The sequence below is a fragment of the Acanthamoeba castellanii genome (genome assembly GCF_000313135.1).
Source record: "Acanthamoeba castellanii str. Neff unplaced genomic scaffold scf7180000084599, whole genome shotgun sequence".
NCBI lineage: Eukaryota > Discosea > Longamoebia > Acanthamoebidae > Acanthamoeba > Acanthamoeba castellanii.
The window spans coordinates 23,914-39,909 of record NW_004457442.1 but is presented as its reverse complement, the minus strand read 5'-3'; the positions used below and the strand labels follow the sequence as shown (position 1 = coordinate 39,909).

The window sequence follows — 15,996 nt, the reverse complement described above, 5'->3', positions numbered from 1 at the left end:
TGGCCGTGTGTCTGCTTTTTCTTTGCTTTTTCTTTTTGGAATTACTTCACGCTAAGATCTTTTCCTTCATCTTGGTTCGCGGTGATGGCAGAAGAGGCAGCATTGCATGAGAAGGGAGGGGAAGGACTGCTCAGCACACCTGTCAGCGACCCAGGATCGGACGGCCTGTTACCGGTGCCACCGCAATTCAGTGTCTCCACTGTGATTGTGACCAACATTTCGCCATTGGCCACCGAGCAGGATCTTCGCGATTTCTTTGCCAATTGCGGTAACATCGTTCAGATTAACCTGCTTGGGTATATATGCTCCTCTCATCAATCCCTCCTCTTGTCTTTTCGGCTTCTTTTCCATGCACGATTTTTCACCTGGGGGGACCTGGTTTCTCTCTTGGCTCAATCGCAGGGACGGCCTCGGCATCTCTCAATACGCCTTCGTGCGATTCGAGACCATGGCGCAGGCCAACGCTGCCTTGACTCTGTCTACCGGTGCAGTTGCAGGCATGCCAGTCAAGATCGTCATGGCTGCGAGCGACATACCCGTTGGCGGAGCGGCGGCTGCAGCGACGGCGGCACTCCCTACTCCCCTGGCGCTCACGCCTGGAGTCGGGGCAGCTTCGGGGCTCGGGCTCCTGGGTGCCATTCCGCACTCGCTTGCGCTGCTATCGGGTTCCCCGGCCAACGCGCAGAGCTATCACGAAAAGCAGGACGAGATCGCACGCACGATCTACGTGGGCAATGTCAACTCGACGGTACGTCTCTCCTCACCCTGTCATTGTTTCTTTCTTCCTCTTTCTTTGCCTTCTCTTCTTCCGACAGCCTCACCAGTGTTATTAACACTTCTCGACCTATCACCTTGCTTTCCTTCTCCTTCTTCTCTTTACATTCTTTCAAAGGGGACAAATTAGCCACACCCTCATCCTCTGGCACGTGGAGTGAATCATTTCAAACCAACTCCCGGGCCAGGTATTCGACAACACGATACATCGATCAATTTTCGTTAGCACGAATACCTTCTCTTTCTCTCTCTCTCTCTCTCCCCCCTCCTCCCCTTTTGCTTTACAAGACGTGTAGCATGGCTTACAATTTACGTCTACGATCCAGATAACGTCCGAGCAGCTGATGCAGTTCTTCGCCATCTGCGGTCCCATCACTTTCTGTCGCCTGGCCGGCGATGAGTCTCACCCGTCGCGCTTTGCCTTCATCGAGTTTGCCACGAAGGAGGCCGCGCAGGCTGCGATGATGCTTAATGGCACCATGCTGTTGGACCGAGCCGTCAAGTACCACGTCCTGCTGCACTTCCCCTTTTGTTCTTTCATTCGGCTGAGACCACCAATTATTTGTTGTGGGCGGGTGGGGTTGGAACACCACAGGGTCAATCACTCCAAGAACCCCATTGTAAAGCCCCCAAAGACGGTCGACAACGCCAAGGACGAGCAGATATTGGACGCCGTGAAGCGAGCCGCCATGCGGGTCGCGAAAAAGCTCACAGGTACTCGAGACATCTCCGTATTAAGAAGAAGAAGAAGAAGGAGGAGGAGGAGAGGCACACTATTTCCGCTCCGTCCCTATGGTTCAAGGAAGATCTCGGCGCTCACAGTGGTGCCCTACGCTTGTGTCTAGCTGCAGGAACGAGTCCACGTTCTCGATCGCGCTCGAGGTCGAGAGCCAGATCGAGCCGGCATGGTGGAAGAGGCCGAAGCCGCAGCAGGAGCAGGAGCAGGAGCCGCAGCAGAGATCGAGACAGGAGCCGACGCAGCAGGCGCAGCAGAAGCCGCAGCGGAGACAGGAGTCGACGCAGGAGCGATAGAGAGCGGGATCGACACAGGGGCAGCGACACCAGCAGGGATCGAGACAGGGAGCGGGACAGAGGAAGAGATCGGGAGAGGCGAGGACGCTCTTCTTCGGAGCGCGACCGGAGCAGAAGGAGCAGAGATCGGTCCCGCGACAGGCCTGCCAGCGACGAGAAGAGGGACGACGGCGGGTCTTCTTCGCGCAAGCGCAGCAGAGCGGATGACGCGGCCATCGGCACCAAGGGTGCGGAAGCAGATTCTTATGCCGGCAGAAGCCAAGAAGGAGGTGGAGAAGGACCTAAGCCCGAGAAGCGGCGAAGGTCACTCGACCACCACGAGGAAGCCGTTCGCGAGAGGGAGGAGCAAAACGGCGGAGCTTCACACAGCCAAAAAGAGTAAAACCCACATTTTTTTTTGTTCGAGGAACCACCGCAAGCAAGGCCTAAAAGATACGAAAAGAAAACAACGCGCATTTTGGCGGGAGCTGCCTGTTTTCTGAACTGAACAAATCCGCGTACGCTGAGGGAGAGCTGCTGCACTACTACTACCCGCGTTTGTGGCACTGGTGCACACCACGATTGTCAAGTCGTCTGCGCAGACCACCCCACTGCAGTCTTGATTGACTGTGGCGATTAGGGCCGCAACCACCCCACCCCGCGTACGTCCATTTTTTCAATGAATTGCCCCCACCTTCGGCCGTTGCGAGCTGCCGTTGTGCCGGTTTTGTATGTCTCTCAGTAGTATATGCCCTTCTATGTTGCAGGCCCAATCGTGTAATTGCGCAAGATGAATGCAAGCGATTTAGCGACGTTCGAGGCGCTCAGCGAGAAGCTTTATACGAGCAACCAGGCGCAAGACAGGGAACAGGCCGGCCGGCTCTTGCATCTCTTCGTGCAGCCCCCAGCGAAGCTCGACTTCTCCCTCCTTACGCAGGCCCAGTTCGTGTTGGACCACTCCTCTTCCCGCTACGCGCTCGTGCTCGCTGCCACCGCCCTCTCCAAGGTTATAGGCGATCATTGGCCCGCTCTGCCATCCCAAACCCGGCTCGGTCTCCGTACTCGCTCCCCCCTCCTCGATTTTTCATTGCATCATATGATTTAGGAGCGATTTCGGCCCAAAAATGGCATTTCTACTTTCGTCGATCATCCGATTTATACTATTAGATATGATGCGTTATTATTATGATTATTATGATGCGTTGCTTGAACACTTGCCTATGCATCCCTACGTGCTGCTTCACAGCTGCACTTGTCAAGTGGTCGCTTTTGAGCCCACGGCATCGGTGCTCTACTAACTTGGGGCGGTGTGTCTAAACAGGGACCTATCTCCTCAACCTGATGGGCACGAAGGGTACCACGCTCGACGATTTCGTGGCCATCGCGTTGGTGAAGCTCGTCTGTCTGGTACTCAAGCTCTCGTGGATGGAGAATGCCGAGCAGACGAAAGAGATCATGCAGCGCCTGGGGCAGTTTTTACAGGTACGACTTCACCGGTCTACGTCAAGTGTTATTATTTTTGAGGACAAAATCTCCTTTCCTCTGCTCACGCATGCGTGAGGGTTGTACATGATCACACGGCGCTGATGGTTTCCTCCTCTACTGGCTTCGGATGGGGGAAATGCAGGTGTCTGTGCCACATTGCCACCTGGGCTTGCGCATCTTGGGTCACCTGGTAGAAGAGATGAACAACGCACGATCCGGGGGGCTCACACCCACCATGCATCGAAAGATCTGCATCTCCTTCCGCGACACCTCACTTCTCGACATCTTCCAACTATCTCTGACAACGCTGCGCCAGCTTTTCAGCAAACCTGGTGGTGCTGAAGGCACGTACACACTCTCGCCTGCGCTGCTTCAATACAGCGGCCGGTCATTTCTTCCTATTATTGCCCTTAAGCACCGCGCACACACCAACTCATTGCTTTATCTCCGCACACAGAAGAGAAGCTAAAAGAACTAGCGCTGAGCCTCTCTCTGCGTTGTCTGTCCTTCGACTTCATCGGCACTACGCCGGACGAGTCCGCCTCAGACGTCTACACTGTGCAAGCACCTTCCTCCTGGCGCACGGTGCTTTACGAGCCTGCCACCCTGCGGCTGTTCGTCGATTCGTATTGCGCCTCGCGTCCGCCGGTCTCTACCAACGTACGATCCCCACTTGGCTTGGCAGGCCTCGCGGCGGCGGGCGTCAGCGGTATTGGCCGCCAGCGGCTGCGTAGCAGTGAGGCAGAGGAGGCCACACCAAGCCCTGCGCCCGCCCGCGGTATGGTCCTCGGGCTGCTTCCCGCGCTTTTGGGGAGTAGCCTGGCGATGGGCACCGGGATGGGTTCGCCCTCATGGCGGGACATCCTAGGACGCGCGTCGACGTTGCGCTTCTTTCTTGATTTATACTTGTCGTCGAGTTCCTCCACTGTACGTAAGGAGCCTGCTACTGGACACCTGCGCTGACGATGACTCTTCGCCCTCCCTGGCGTGTTTTCTCATCAGGCGATGGGCTGTCTTGTGCAAATGGCCAGCGTGCGCCGCACCCTCTTTCTGAGCGAGGACGAGAGGCACACCTACCTCGCCAACCTGATGCAGATGACCATCGACGTGCTAAAGAACAAAACCGGTGTTTAAACTTCCACTTTAGCCCCCCCCCCAACCTAACGCATTTTGAGTCGTTTTAGGGCGCCCAATCTAACTGCAGCTCTTTTGCCCTCGCCACTCCAGGATTGGAGCAAGTTGACAACCACCACGAGTTCTCTCGTCTGCTCTATCGCTTCAAGTCCAATTATCAACTCACTCAGCTTGTAGCTGTCAACGACAAGTACAGCGAATGGATCACTTTGGTGGCCGAGTTTACATGCGCTACCTTCAAGGCACGTTCCCCTTCGAGCTGGTCATATTTAAAGGATTAATCCTTGCTTTTTGTGATGGTGTTCACTAACAACCAGGGTTGGCCCTATCTCCTCGCAGGAGTGGCAGACAGTGCCGCACAGCGGACACAATCTGCTGCTGATGTGGTCTCGTCTTGTCAGTTCGATGACCTACATGAAGACCGACATCCCCACGCTCCTTGATTCGCTCACGCCGCGCGTGATGGAAGCCTACGTCAACTCCATGCTCAATGACATCGACGAGGACGGCACTGATGAGGACGGTACCATTACCACCTCCTCCTCCTGGCCACTCTTCTAACTTTTGGTTTTACAGCGGGCTTGGCCTAATCGACTTTAACAACAACAACAACAACAACAACAACAACAACAACAACAACAACAACAACAACAACAACAACAACAACAACAACAGATCCTCTCCGCAACATCGAGCCCATTCAAGAGGAGCTGGAGGCTCTCCCGTACCTTGGGCGCTGCAACTACGCGACGACCAGCAGCCACATCGTTTCGCTGTTTGATCCGCGTGCCCAGGCGTATCAGGTAAAAACTCGCACTCCACACACACACACGAGACAGCTATGCGGCCACTCACACGATCGGTGTTGTTATGGCGACAGCAATCGACTCAGCCCCCTTCGCCGTCTGGATCACTGCTTGAAGGTAACCTAAGGGAGTGCGAAATATTTCACACAGGGGAACCACTCCCAACACACAACGACACACTTACGTTCGTGGTGTGAATGGACGCGCAGGACAACTGGCGTGGATGGTGTACGTGATGGGAGCCGTGATCGGAGCACGTATCGGCTTCACTCCCGTACAGACCGAGGAGCATGATGCCATTGACGGCGAGCTCTCCTATCGCGTGTTTCAGCTCATGCAGCTGCACGACCAACGGCTGATGCAGGTACTACCGCGCTTCAGTGACTTCACGCCATGGGCAGCACAAGAGGGGAGACGTTTGGCGAAGATGAGTGTTGTTTTCACTTCTTTCTGCACCAACGTATATCAGAGCGCACCAGGCAGAGGCGGCGACCCACGGCTGGAGAGTGCACTCTTGTTCTTTGTCTCGCAGTTCCGAAAGATGTACGTCAGCGAGCAGGCCATGTCCACCAACTCTCGCCTCTACGCCAGGCTGGCCGAGCGAATCGGTATTGCGGATGACGCGATGGTCATGAACATGATCATCACCAAGATGTACGCCCGTCGCTCCGAATATTTATGCACTCCATTGGTCTCGGACACTCCCGTTCAAGTGTTAACTCTTACACTGGTGCAGCGTTCGAAACCTCAAGTTCTGGGCTTCCGACATCGGCATCGTTACCAAGTCGCTTACCCTTTTCAACGAGCTTGCGTCTGGGTACATGGCTTTCCCTCCCTTTGGTTAACACACACACACACACACAGTGCTATCAAACAATGGCTCACATCAAATACCCTTCTTCAACGCAGGTATTCGAGCAGCAAGATCATGTGCAAGATGGACGTGGTCGTTGAGATACTGGAGCATCACACGGTAACGATCCTCCTTCCTCAGTTGCAATTCCTGACCCACTGAAGTTGCGATCAATACCGGACACTCATGCCTGGAATGCAATCTCCAGTCGCAGCACTTCCCCTTCCTGGACGTCGACGGCAACGTGCGGAACCGGACGACCTTTTACAGCACGCTGTCAAGGATGCTCTTCATGGAGCCGCACACAGTGCGCTTCGCTTCCTTCATGCAGCCCTTCAAGAATCAGCTAGTCGCGCTGCAGAGCATGCATCCGGAAGCATTGCGACAGGAGAATTACAAGGTCAGGCCTCCTCTTTTCTCCCGCACCTCCTTCTTTCTTTGTGCATCGCTTTTGGTTTCTTGTATGAGGGCTTTGCTCTCACTCTCTCCGTTCTTACTACTACTACTAGAGGGTGCTGATCTTCTTGTTGCGAGACCTGTTGGGCGTACTTACCTCCATTCAAGGCCGACGAGGCTACACTCTTTTCTTCGAATGGATGTGCGTTCTCCTTTGCAGTCTCCTTATTATTATTATTTGAATTATTATATCTCACGGTAGTTTTTGCCCAGTTATCCGGAGCACACGCCGTTGCTTGTTAGGGCCGCTGAAGTGTGGGCCGACACGCCAGCGATCACTTCGCCTCTGCTCAAGCTCTTCTCGGAGTTGGTCCACAACAAATCAGGCCGCATCTCTTTCCCCGTCTCCTCCCCCGATGGCTACCTCCTCTTTCGAGAGACAAGCAAGCTGCTCGTGGCCTACGGCCAGCGACTCGTCCGGCACACGCCAGCCGACCCCAAGGTTTGGCTTCCTCACCTCCACTCCATTAGCACTTGCGGCAAGCGTTGTCGCGGCTGATCTGAGTGGGAATCGCATGCGATGATCCACCCAACGAGCAGGACCCTTATGCGGACAAGTACAAGGGGATATGGCAGTGCATGGTGGTCCTCACGCGCGCACTCCTGGGCAACTATGTAAATTTCGGAGTCTTTGCGCTCTACGGCGACCCTGCTCTCTCCAACGCCCTGCAAGTTGTGCTGCAGCTCGTTCTATCCATACCTTTCCCGGAGCTGACGGTACGCGAGTAGTACTCGAGAATGATGCTCATCCTAAGTTTCGTTTGACTAATCAAAAGGACATCCTGTTTTGTGGCGGGTTTTAGGCGTATCCGAAAGTCGTGCGGGCCTACTACGCCTTCATCAGCACTCTCTGCCAGATGCACACGTCGGCTTTGCTCGAGCTCGACACTCCTGTATTTGTGCAGATCCTCAGCTCCTTGAAGGAGGGCCTGAGTTCCCTTACGACCATCACCTCTGTTTCGTCTCAGTCTTGCGACGCTCTCGGTACCCTCCGCGCGCTCTACGGGCCAACGCACGCACACATTCGAACGCTAACTTGCTTACTCGTGCGTGTGTGTATATTGCAGACCACATTTTCACGTTCGTGGTGGAGAACAAGACGAAGGATATCCCTGCCATGAGGTCCTTTGCCGCCCACACTGCGAGCCACGCCGAGATGTTGCCCCAGATGCTGGAGCTGCTCTTCCAAGCGCTACTCTTCGAGGACAACGCCAATCAGTGGGCTGTCTCGCGACCGCTCTTCAGGTAAAGGGCGCTGCGCCCAAGACACCAACGCGTTGAGTGCTGCATGACGCACAGGCTAACTCGAGTTGTGTCCTTTTTTTCGAACACACACGACACGGGCGTGCATCCAGTCTGCTCCTGTTGATACCGACGCACTTCAGCGTGCTGCGAGATCAGTTCGTGGCCAGCCAGATGTCGGGCGATGCAGACGGCGAGAAGAGGCAGAAGCTCGTCGAGGCCTTCGGGAAGCTCATGACGGACGTCAAGGACAACCTCATGCCCAAGAACCGCGAAAAGTTCACGCAGAACGCGACAGTGTTCAAGAACGAGGTCAAGGCGCTTCTGGTCTAGCGCGTGTGGTGTGACACCAACTCCTCTCTCTGGTTCTCTCGAGGCCTTGGAGCTCCACCAAGAAGATGAAGAGATTCGGTGTCCCCTGTCGGACACCTCTGACCTTGGGTTCTTCACTTTGCCTTCGCCGCACTAACTCGACCGGTGGAGAACAGACCGGTGACTCCGGCGCCACGTTAACCCCGGCGGTTGACCAGGAAGAAAAAAAAGGACCATTCGTCCCAAGGACACCACGTCGCACGGCTACTCGCCAATGGTTGGGTCTGCGGCGTGGTGCGGGAAAATGTGGCGCCCACAAGGTCCATATCTGTGGCTTCCTGGCCACAGTCACTCAAACGAACTCCTCCAACACGCCACTCAAACCGAACCTAACCGCGATGGCCAGGCTCAGCCATACACTTGTGTTTGCATTTGTCTTGGTGGTCCTGTGCTGCCTCTCATCTTTCTCGGAGGCAAAGTCGATTGCCGCCGGACGCTTTGCCCTGAACGGCAAGACCACAGCTGACGCGGGTAGCAACCAGCTCGACTGGTACGCCTGATCAATCCTGTCGATTTGGCTTTCACCATCATGGTCGTAGCCTAAGGTGAAAGTGTAAATGCAAATCCGACAAACCAGGGACGTGGTCTACTCCAAATTGGAAAACGAGACCTTTTCGTCGGTCTTCGTGAAGGACTACTTCACCGAAAAGTCCGGCAGCGCGCAGAGGGACCCCTCCTCCTGGTTCCAGGGCCTCTCCAAGGACTCCTACGACATCCCCTCCTGGAGGTGGACTCCGAGTAATCTCTCCCCCCCCCCCAATGCGGGGCCAGAGCCAAGCGGCAAAGCTGATCGTTCTTGTCTGTGTAATGTGCGTGTATGGTCTGTTCGTCAGATCTCAACACCAACGATAAGGGCAACATCCTCAACGCCTATGCGACGGTCGTGTCCGATAATTCGACCGGCGAGGTGTCCCTGTTCTTCGGGCTGGACCGCGAGGCCCAGAACGGAGCGGCCACGGTCGGTTACTGGTTCCTTCAGGGCCCCAACTTTGGCCTCGGCAGGGCCATCAACAAGAATGCCTACGCCTTCAACGGCCAGCACAAGGACGGTAAGCCGAAGTGGTTTTTTTTTTTTTTGACAGGTTAGTTTGGCTGATGGGTGGACGCAAACACAAACTCAGGCGACTTGCTCATTGTGGCGGACTACCCTGGACAGGGCAGTGGCACGCCGGCCAGCATCCAGCTTCTCATGTGGAGTGGTGGCAACGTGAGGTACTTGACCCCCTCCGGAGCGCACCACCTGTTTATTGACCTGTGGGTTTGTTTCTCCCACAACAGCCAAATCTTTTACACGGACACGAAAGCCGCCTGCAACCCCGACGATGCCACCCAGACCGTTTGTGCTGTGACCAACGACTACGAGAACATCACTTCGCCGTGGTACTACGACGGCAAGTTTGCTCAGGGCTACACCATCCCTGCTCGCAACTTCTTTGAAGGTGAGTCCCCTCCCCGTTGTTCCCCCCCCCGGTGGTGCTCACCTCACTTTACTTACTTTTTTTACTGCTCTCGCGCGCGCTAGGTGGCATCCTGCTGAACGGATTGGTGGACCTCGCCGGTCTCGCCTATCTTCCCTGCTACTCGTCCTTCTTGGCGACGACCCGGGTGTCCAACCAGGTCAACTCCGTGTCGATGGACTTTGCCTACGGCGCGCTGCACAAGTGCGGCCTCACCATCGATGCCGATTGCCTTGGCGGACGCCAGCTCGTGCTCGACCTCAACACGACCAAGTACACCATTCCTCCTTTTGAGTGGAACTACACCGTCTCGGTCACCAATCAGTACGTGCTCGCGCCCTGCCCTGGAGTGAGTTGTAGCTGTTGGCACTCACCCCAATCAATTTCTCCTTCTCGAAACGACAGGGGCTACAACGATCTCTTCGACGTGGTGGTGGAGCTGAACGGCGACGTCATCTACGACGTCGGCACCCTCAAGAGCCAAGAGATCTTCTTCGAGAACGGCACCGTTCCGACCAACGCTTCGGAGATCGACATGGTCTTCAAGGCCAGCGCCACGGGAAACCTAGGACGGACGGTCGTGGTGGACAGCTACAACCCTTGCACGTCTCCCGTGCCTGTGTCGGACAACGGACTCACCCCGGGTACCGTCCTTCACGCCCCTTGCTGCCTCTCTTCTTCTTCTGAGTTCAGTGTGACTCACCTGTGCCAATTCTTCTTGGCTTTTTTAGGGGAGAAGGCTGCTATTGCCATTGGCGGCTTCGTTGCGGCCGCCGTCGTTGTTGCTGCCGTTGCTGGCCTCGTCGCCGCCGGGTACGCTCCTCTCGCTTGGCAAGACCCAATTGTGTCGCTGTTTGCTGACATGCTGCTGTGTGTGTGTGTGTGTGTGTGTGCTTAGTTATGTGGCAATGCGACACATGAATGCTGCCCCGCCTCCTGAAGAACTGGTTTCAGAGCTGACCGACCAAGGTAACGACGCAGCTGGCGTCAACAGTCTCTTTGAAGACAACGTCACAGAGGGAGTGAACCCAATGTTCAACAGTTCCCCTGCTGTGTAAATAGTGAATTGTGTTAATGCTCCTGGCAGCCAAGGTAGTTGAGCGCATCCTCTCCTCGGGGATCGAATCCTCGTGCAGGCGCTTGTGCGCTCCGGGTTAGGGGGTTTGAGAATTTTTTATTTTTTAATTTGATTTGCATTCTTGACGGCGGGCCTGGTCCTGCCGCCGAACGACCTGAAGTCGCTGAACGAGGGGCTGTTGTCGTAGTGACTCGCCCTCCTGGCGACTAAGCGCATCTTCATCAAGTTAGGCCCAGATGTCAAGCGTGTGGACCTGCCCACAGCGCCATTTGGGGTAGTTGAGGACCTGGCGTCGCCCTTCTTGGCCAAATTCGAGCTTGTCGCTTCCCTCGTTCGCTTCAGCTGATCGCGGCGTTGTACATCTGCGCGCACGTCCACTCGCCCAATGGGCAACCGCTTTGTCTGCAGAGCGGGGAGGTGTCCATAGGCAGCAGCCATCAGACAGGTGTGTCGTCCCATGGGCAGCCGTTGGTGCGCGCCCACTGCAGAAGGTCGAGGTGGCAGTAGGCAGCACTGGAAGAGCGCGAGGTGGCCGCCCCGCGCCGCCATTGCATCAGATGGCCGCGTCCCAAGGGATGCACAGGGTCGACGACCTTGATCTTCCGGCGCATCAGATGGCCGCATCCCAAGGGATGCACAGGGTTGACGACCTTGATCTTCCGGCGTGCCTCTTTGTGCCAGGGCTGGGTGCTGACCATCGCCGGCAGGGCCGCCCACGCGGCACGAGCGCAGCTGCCTTGGCGCGTGCTCAGCCAGCGGTTGGCCGCTGAGGGCCAGCTTGGAGAGCTCAAGTGGGCAGTCTTGAGGTCATCAGCAAGCCGCTGCTGGTGCTGGTCGTAATGGTGGTGGGGCCGGCCTGGGAGGGCGTCATCATCATGGGCTTGTCATAGTTGGTGTTGGTGTCAGGGTATTCTGGGTACCCAGATGGATGGTTAATGCACTTGGGGAGAGTGCACTCAGGAGTGTTGTCCTTGTGTGTGTACAATGGTGTGCAGAGTAATGCAGGAGGTTCGGTTTGGTTCCAACATCTATCTATGGGGCCAACACACAAGTGTGCTCATGATGCTCTGGTGCACCATTGCCCATTGGGCTCTCTGGGTGGTGTAGTGTGTTGTGTTGTGGCCTTTCCTATTTTACTTGGCCTTCCCCACTCACCACTTTGCCAACCAGACAATGTGTGAATACATAAAAAAAAATCTAGTGCTCGCATAATTCGGCCATGTGCTGCTTGGTTGGGTCGCCTTGGTTCTGCGTACTGACTGTCTTGTACTGCACCTCAAAAGGGTGCGCCTCTGCACTGCAGAGCTTGCATTCCTGAACGAAGAAATCAGCAAGAAGAAAGGCCCAGCACTGTGCTGGGGGACGTACCTGATAATTCTGGCAATAGGTGTGCGCACTGGTCCACCATGCGGAGCACTCAGGGCATTCACTACAGCAGACCTCGCTTCTTGAGGTGCTTGTTGAGGTGGAACTGTGCTCCTGTCTTCAAGCAGGACACCAGTACTGCTCGTTGTCTTCGTCAATTGGGGTCCTTGCTTGGTAGTGTGCTGCATACATTGCCTGTTGTGCCTTTCTGTTTTTTGTTAACAATAAAAAGCGTAAATTAATTACTTCTCCAAAAGAAAAAGAAAAAGAAAAAGAAAAAGCATGCGCCGCGCAAATGAAGACAACAGGTTAAACTCCACAATAAAACAGTTCCATTATAATGGAGAAACCACTCGACAGCCAGCGTGACGGGCTCTACAGAGCGGCGCTACAAACCTCGTCGCCGGAAGAGGACCAGGAAGGTGCCGCAGGCTGTCAATCGCCTGTTCGGCGACATGTTCACGCGCCTGGGCGTGAGGGTCCACTACTCCCACGAGGCCGACAACGACGACACCATCGCCGCGCACGCCTTCGCCCGGTCCGCCGCCGTGCTGAGCGCCGATCGTGACATGTACCAGTACACCGGCATTACCCCGCCTCTCCGCGTGTTCTACTCCTTCGCCATGCATGGGCAGCGGCTCCAGCTGTCCGAGCGGCCTCCCAGCGACCGGGCCAGCCGGTCATGCGAGCGAGCAGTGATCGTGCCACCGCCGGCCACCAACGCCTCCATGCACTCGCAGTGGGGCTCATCCGACGAGAGCACGATCGCCTACCTTCGCGGTTCACCCTCGCCGTTGACGCGCGACCTGGGCAACATTCACTTAGCCGCCCGCGCGCTGCGTCAGGCGGTCTACCACCGGCTCGGGGTCAAAGGGACAGTCCACGAGGTGTTCCCCACGTGGGACGGGGACAAGGTCGCCTGGACCGACGATCATGTCGCGCCAGATCCGGAGATGTCTTACCTGCTGGCCGACATGTCGCCAGATCAGGTCGTCGCCCGCCTCTTCCCCGACTTTGACAGTCCTCCCTCCACGCTGCGGCCAGAGCTCATGCACAACCATGCCTGGGCGGTCCGGGCCGTGGTCTACGAGCTGCTCGTGATCGGGTCCGGAGGTAGCCCGTCCCTGTTCGACATGATGGAACGCGACCCGTTCTTTGGTCAGCCGCAGCAGAGCGGCAGCGACCGCGACAGCTACGGAGGCCGTGGTCGCGGACGAGACCGAGGCTTCAGGCAGCGCGGCGGGCGAGGAGGAAAGCCGATGGACGCTTCATGTCAGCGAGGAAGAGGGGACGACCACTATACGCCAAGGGCCGGAAGCGAGCGGAACGAGTGGCAACGAAGTGGAGGACGCGAGGGGGGTCAAACAAAAGGACGAGAAGGACAAGGAAGGGGGGCAGCGAGGGATTCTAGCCCGTGGGAGAGAGGACCGGTGACCCCGCAACGGGAGGGCAATCATGCAAGAGCAGCCGAGCGAGGCGCGAGGCGAGGAAGAGGAGGTCGGGGGACAGACACTAGTCAACAGGCCAGAGGAGGAAGGGGACAGTGAAGAGGAAGGCGGACGAGCTGATGCGGGATTGGTTTCTGGAGGACCTCCATTTTATAGTCATTGTTTGTTGTTAAAGAAAGAGAACCACTCAAAATGTCAAGCTCAGCAGACAGCCAATGAGAAGCTCCTGAACTGGAAGGATTTGCACAGGCCGTGACTGCAGCTGTCTGGGGCTTCCAGTGTGATGGCAGGTTCGCGTGGTGTTGTCACTCTTGTTCAACGCCTAGTTTGGTTGATGAGAAAAGCGCAGCTAAGTGTGAAATCCAGCTCCACGCTCTTGACCTTTAGGGTTTAGGGTTTAGGGTTGGGGTTAGGGTTAGGGTTAGGGTTAGGGGTTACACCAAAAAACCCTAAACCCTAAACCCTAAACCCTAACCCTCGTAGTTTCCAGGTCTGTTCTCCGGTATCGGCAGCCAGTAAAGTTTGGGATCGAAGGATAAGGCAAACGGGAGCATGCCATAGTCCATCCGCTTGTAGCCACCGTGATCGGTTCCGCCTACAAAACGCTCAAAGACGTCGATCAAAGACGGAAAATGGAGCGAAACACACTACACGTGATTATCTGGCCTGTGGTGGTCCTTGGGGAAGATGACGATGTCGGCATGTGTGATGTTAGAATCAATCCTTTTCAATAGGTCATCTTCCTCCCTTTTGCGAATAATGCAAACACTGCGGATGCCCACGCAAAAACTAGAGAATCAGTTGTCATGCGAAGACAGCAACACCGAGGCACGCATGTTGGATCTATCGACATAGCACTGGATGGTGTGACAACGTTCGATGATGTAGGACAACACTGATCAAGATGTTCCAATCGTCAATCTCATACGCGCGTTTTATTAGCGATCACTCGAGCTTCAATTGCTTGACTCCATCATCCCCGCATGTGAATACGTCGTATCTGAAGAAGAAGAGTTCGAACGAGGGCCATGTTCGTATCGACGTCGCCTTTGGCGAAGCGAAGGCGCAACGTGAGGGGTTCATCGGTGGATGTGATGCTCATGGCACGTTGCGGATCGGACATGTGTGGCCCGAATTCGAGTAGGTGGATCCCATCGGTGAAGTGGCCGACAGCCGGGCCCATCTTGCGGGCGAATCCCTCGCGAAGAGAGGCGGCGCTCCATGCGATGATGGATTCTTCGCCGTGGAAGAGCACCGCCTCATCCAGGAGCTGTCCCGGACGCAGATCGTACGCGCCCGCCAAGGCCATGCCGACGCACCCGGCGGCCTCGTCCACGGGCATTCGGACCTCGAAAAATCCGTCGCAGCACGATGCTGTTTGGCCGAGCATGAATTGGCTGTTGACGCGGGGGAGCACCAGTCGAGGACCGAGGGTCGGTCTCGCTTCGCCGCGGAAGAGCATGCACGTAAACTCCACCTCGAATGATTCGAACTGGCTTCCGTTGAGAGACACCTCGAGGTGGTAACAACCGGGGTCGCCTTTTGGCACGGGCAGCCAGTACCGATCCGGATCGAAAGACGAGGCGAACGGCAGCATCGTGTAGGATCTGTCCGCACCGCTATCTTGTCCGGCAAAGAGCTGACCCATTTTGCGCACGAGCTCGTCGATCGCGCCATGCTCGATGATGTGGCCCGACGACGACGTGCGGCCGTAGCTGATCGTGGCCGCGTGGATGCCGCTCATAGGGTTGTTGTCGGTTTGAACGGATGTCGCCTTTCGTTCGATCTTGGCCAGGCGCACGCTGTGGATGCCGAAGCACAGCTCGGTGAACCACCTCGCATCGGAGATGAGTGGTACGACGACGCTGGAGCCACGATCGACCTTGCAAGTGATGCGCTGTCGACACTCGACGACATTGACGTTGGTGGGGCTGGTGACGCGGATGTTGGGCCTGCGGATCAGGGACCGAAATGAGGCTCTGTCGTCGGTGAGAGAGAGGAAGAGCGGGATGTTGTCGGTCTGGTGTTGATGGACTGGCTTCGGTTCGCTCAGGAGCTTGGCCATTTCGACACACATTTCGTCAAACGAGTAGTCGCACAACTTTTTGCGTGGGGTGGCCAAGCGCATCGCGTCGATGAGACGCTCACATGCCTTCTCAAGCTCTTCGGGCTTATCGGAAGGATTGGTGCGCATGAAGGCTGCGATGGCACGCGTGGCTTGTTCCTGGGCGGTGGCCATGGTGTTGGTGGTGACCAGAATGTGACAACAAGGCGTATTTATGCCATTTTAAGCGAACGGCATTGGTCCTGGAGTACGCGGAACACTTGATGTGCTGACGATCCGCGGGAAGCTTGCCAAGTAGAGTTCTGCGATGGTCAACGGACTGTAATCCGTTCCATTTTGTCGGATCTTCTCGTACATGACTGCTAACACTTCGTCGTAGCTCGGCATGAATCGCGCGATCTCTCGTGCCCATCCATCCGGCGACATGTTGGCTCGTGCGAAATGAATGTG

At 56.1% G+C, this 15,996-nt stretch overlaps 6 protein-coding genes across 6 annotated transcripts; 5 read left to right on the top strand and 1 right to left on the bottom strand.

Annotated features, from left to right (window-relative positions):
- Positions 1-84: 84 nt before the first annotated feature.
- ACA1_057080 (RNA recognition motif domain containing protein) lies at positions 85-1,806 on the top strand (the record flags this gene model as incomplete). Its single annotated transcript, XM_004339041.1, has 5 exons — positions 85-296; positions 403-748; positions 1,101-1,276; positions 1,370-1,469; positions 1,597-1,806. The coding sequence occupies 5 exons, from the start codon at positions 85-87 to the stop codon at positions 1,804-1,806; spliced, it is 1,044 nt and encodes a 347-aa protein (XP_004339089.1).
- Positions 1,807-2,575: 769 nt separating this feature from the next.
- ACA1_057070 (exportin 7, putative) lies at positions 2,576-3,464 on the top strand (the record flags this gene model as incomplete). The annotated part of the gene is made up of 3 exons (XM_004339040.1): positions 2,576-2,843; positions 3,107-3,257; positions 3,413-3,464. 3 exons carry the CDS (start codon positions 2,576-2,578, stop codon positions 3,462-3,464), a joined length of 471 nt encoding a protein of 156 aa, XP_004339088.1.
- Positions 3,465-4,275: 811 nt separating this feature from the next.
- ACA1_057060 (Exportin 7, putative) lies at positions 4,276-8,094 on the top strand (the record flags this gene model as incomplete). Its single annotated transcript, XM_004339039.1, has 15 exons — positions 4,276-4,396; positions 4,498-4,650; positions 4,757-4,927; positions 5,080-5,207; positions 5,285-5,327; positions 5,420-5,574; positions 5,743-5,864; positions 5,947-6,027; positions 6,120-6,183; positions 6,272-6,463; positions 6,722-6,961; positions 7,060-7,236; positions 7,323-7,503; positions 7,587-7,764; positions 7,875-8,094. 15 exons carry the CDS (start codon positions 4,276-4,278, stop codon positions 8,092-8,094), a joined length of 2,226 nt encoding a protein of 741 aa, XP_004339087.1.
- A 596-nt stretch (positions 8,095-8,690) lies between these two features.
- On the top strand, positions 8,691-10,648 carry ACA1_057050 (uncharacterized protein; the record flags this gene model as incomplete). The annotated part of the gene is made up of 8 exons (XM_004339038.1): positions 8,691-8,871; positions 8,967-9,182; positions 9,255-9,345; positions 9,412-9,572; positions 9,656-9,914; positions 9,996-10,234; positions 10,322-10,403; positions 10,489-10,648. The coding sequence occupies 8 exons, from the start codon at positions 8,691-8,693 to the stop codon at positions 10,646-10,648; spliced, it is 1,389 nt and encodes a 462-aa protein (XP_004339086.1).
- Positions 10,649-12,488: 1,840 nt separating this feature from the next.
- Positions 12,489-13,467, top strand: ACA1_057040 (uncharacterized protein; the record flags this gene model as incomplete). Its single annotated transcript, XM_004339037.1, is given in 2 exon segments — positions 12,489-13,183; positions 13,203-13,467. The coding sequence occupies 2 exon segments, from the start codon at positions 12,489-12,491 to the stop codon at positions 13,465-13,467; spliced, it is 960 nt and encodes a 319-aa protein (XP_004339085.1).
- Positions 13,468-14,454: 987 nt separating this feature from the next.
- On the bottom strand, positions 14,455-15,720 carry ACA1_057030 (uncharacterized protein; the record flags this gene model as incomplete). The annotated part of the gene is made up of 1 exon (XM_004339036.1): positions 14,455-15,720. The coding sequence occupies one exon, from the start codon at positions 15,718-15,720 to the stop codon at positions 14,455-14,457; it is 1,266 nt and encodes a 421-aa protein (XP_004339084.1).
- Positions 15,721-15,996: the final 276 nt, after the last annotated feature.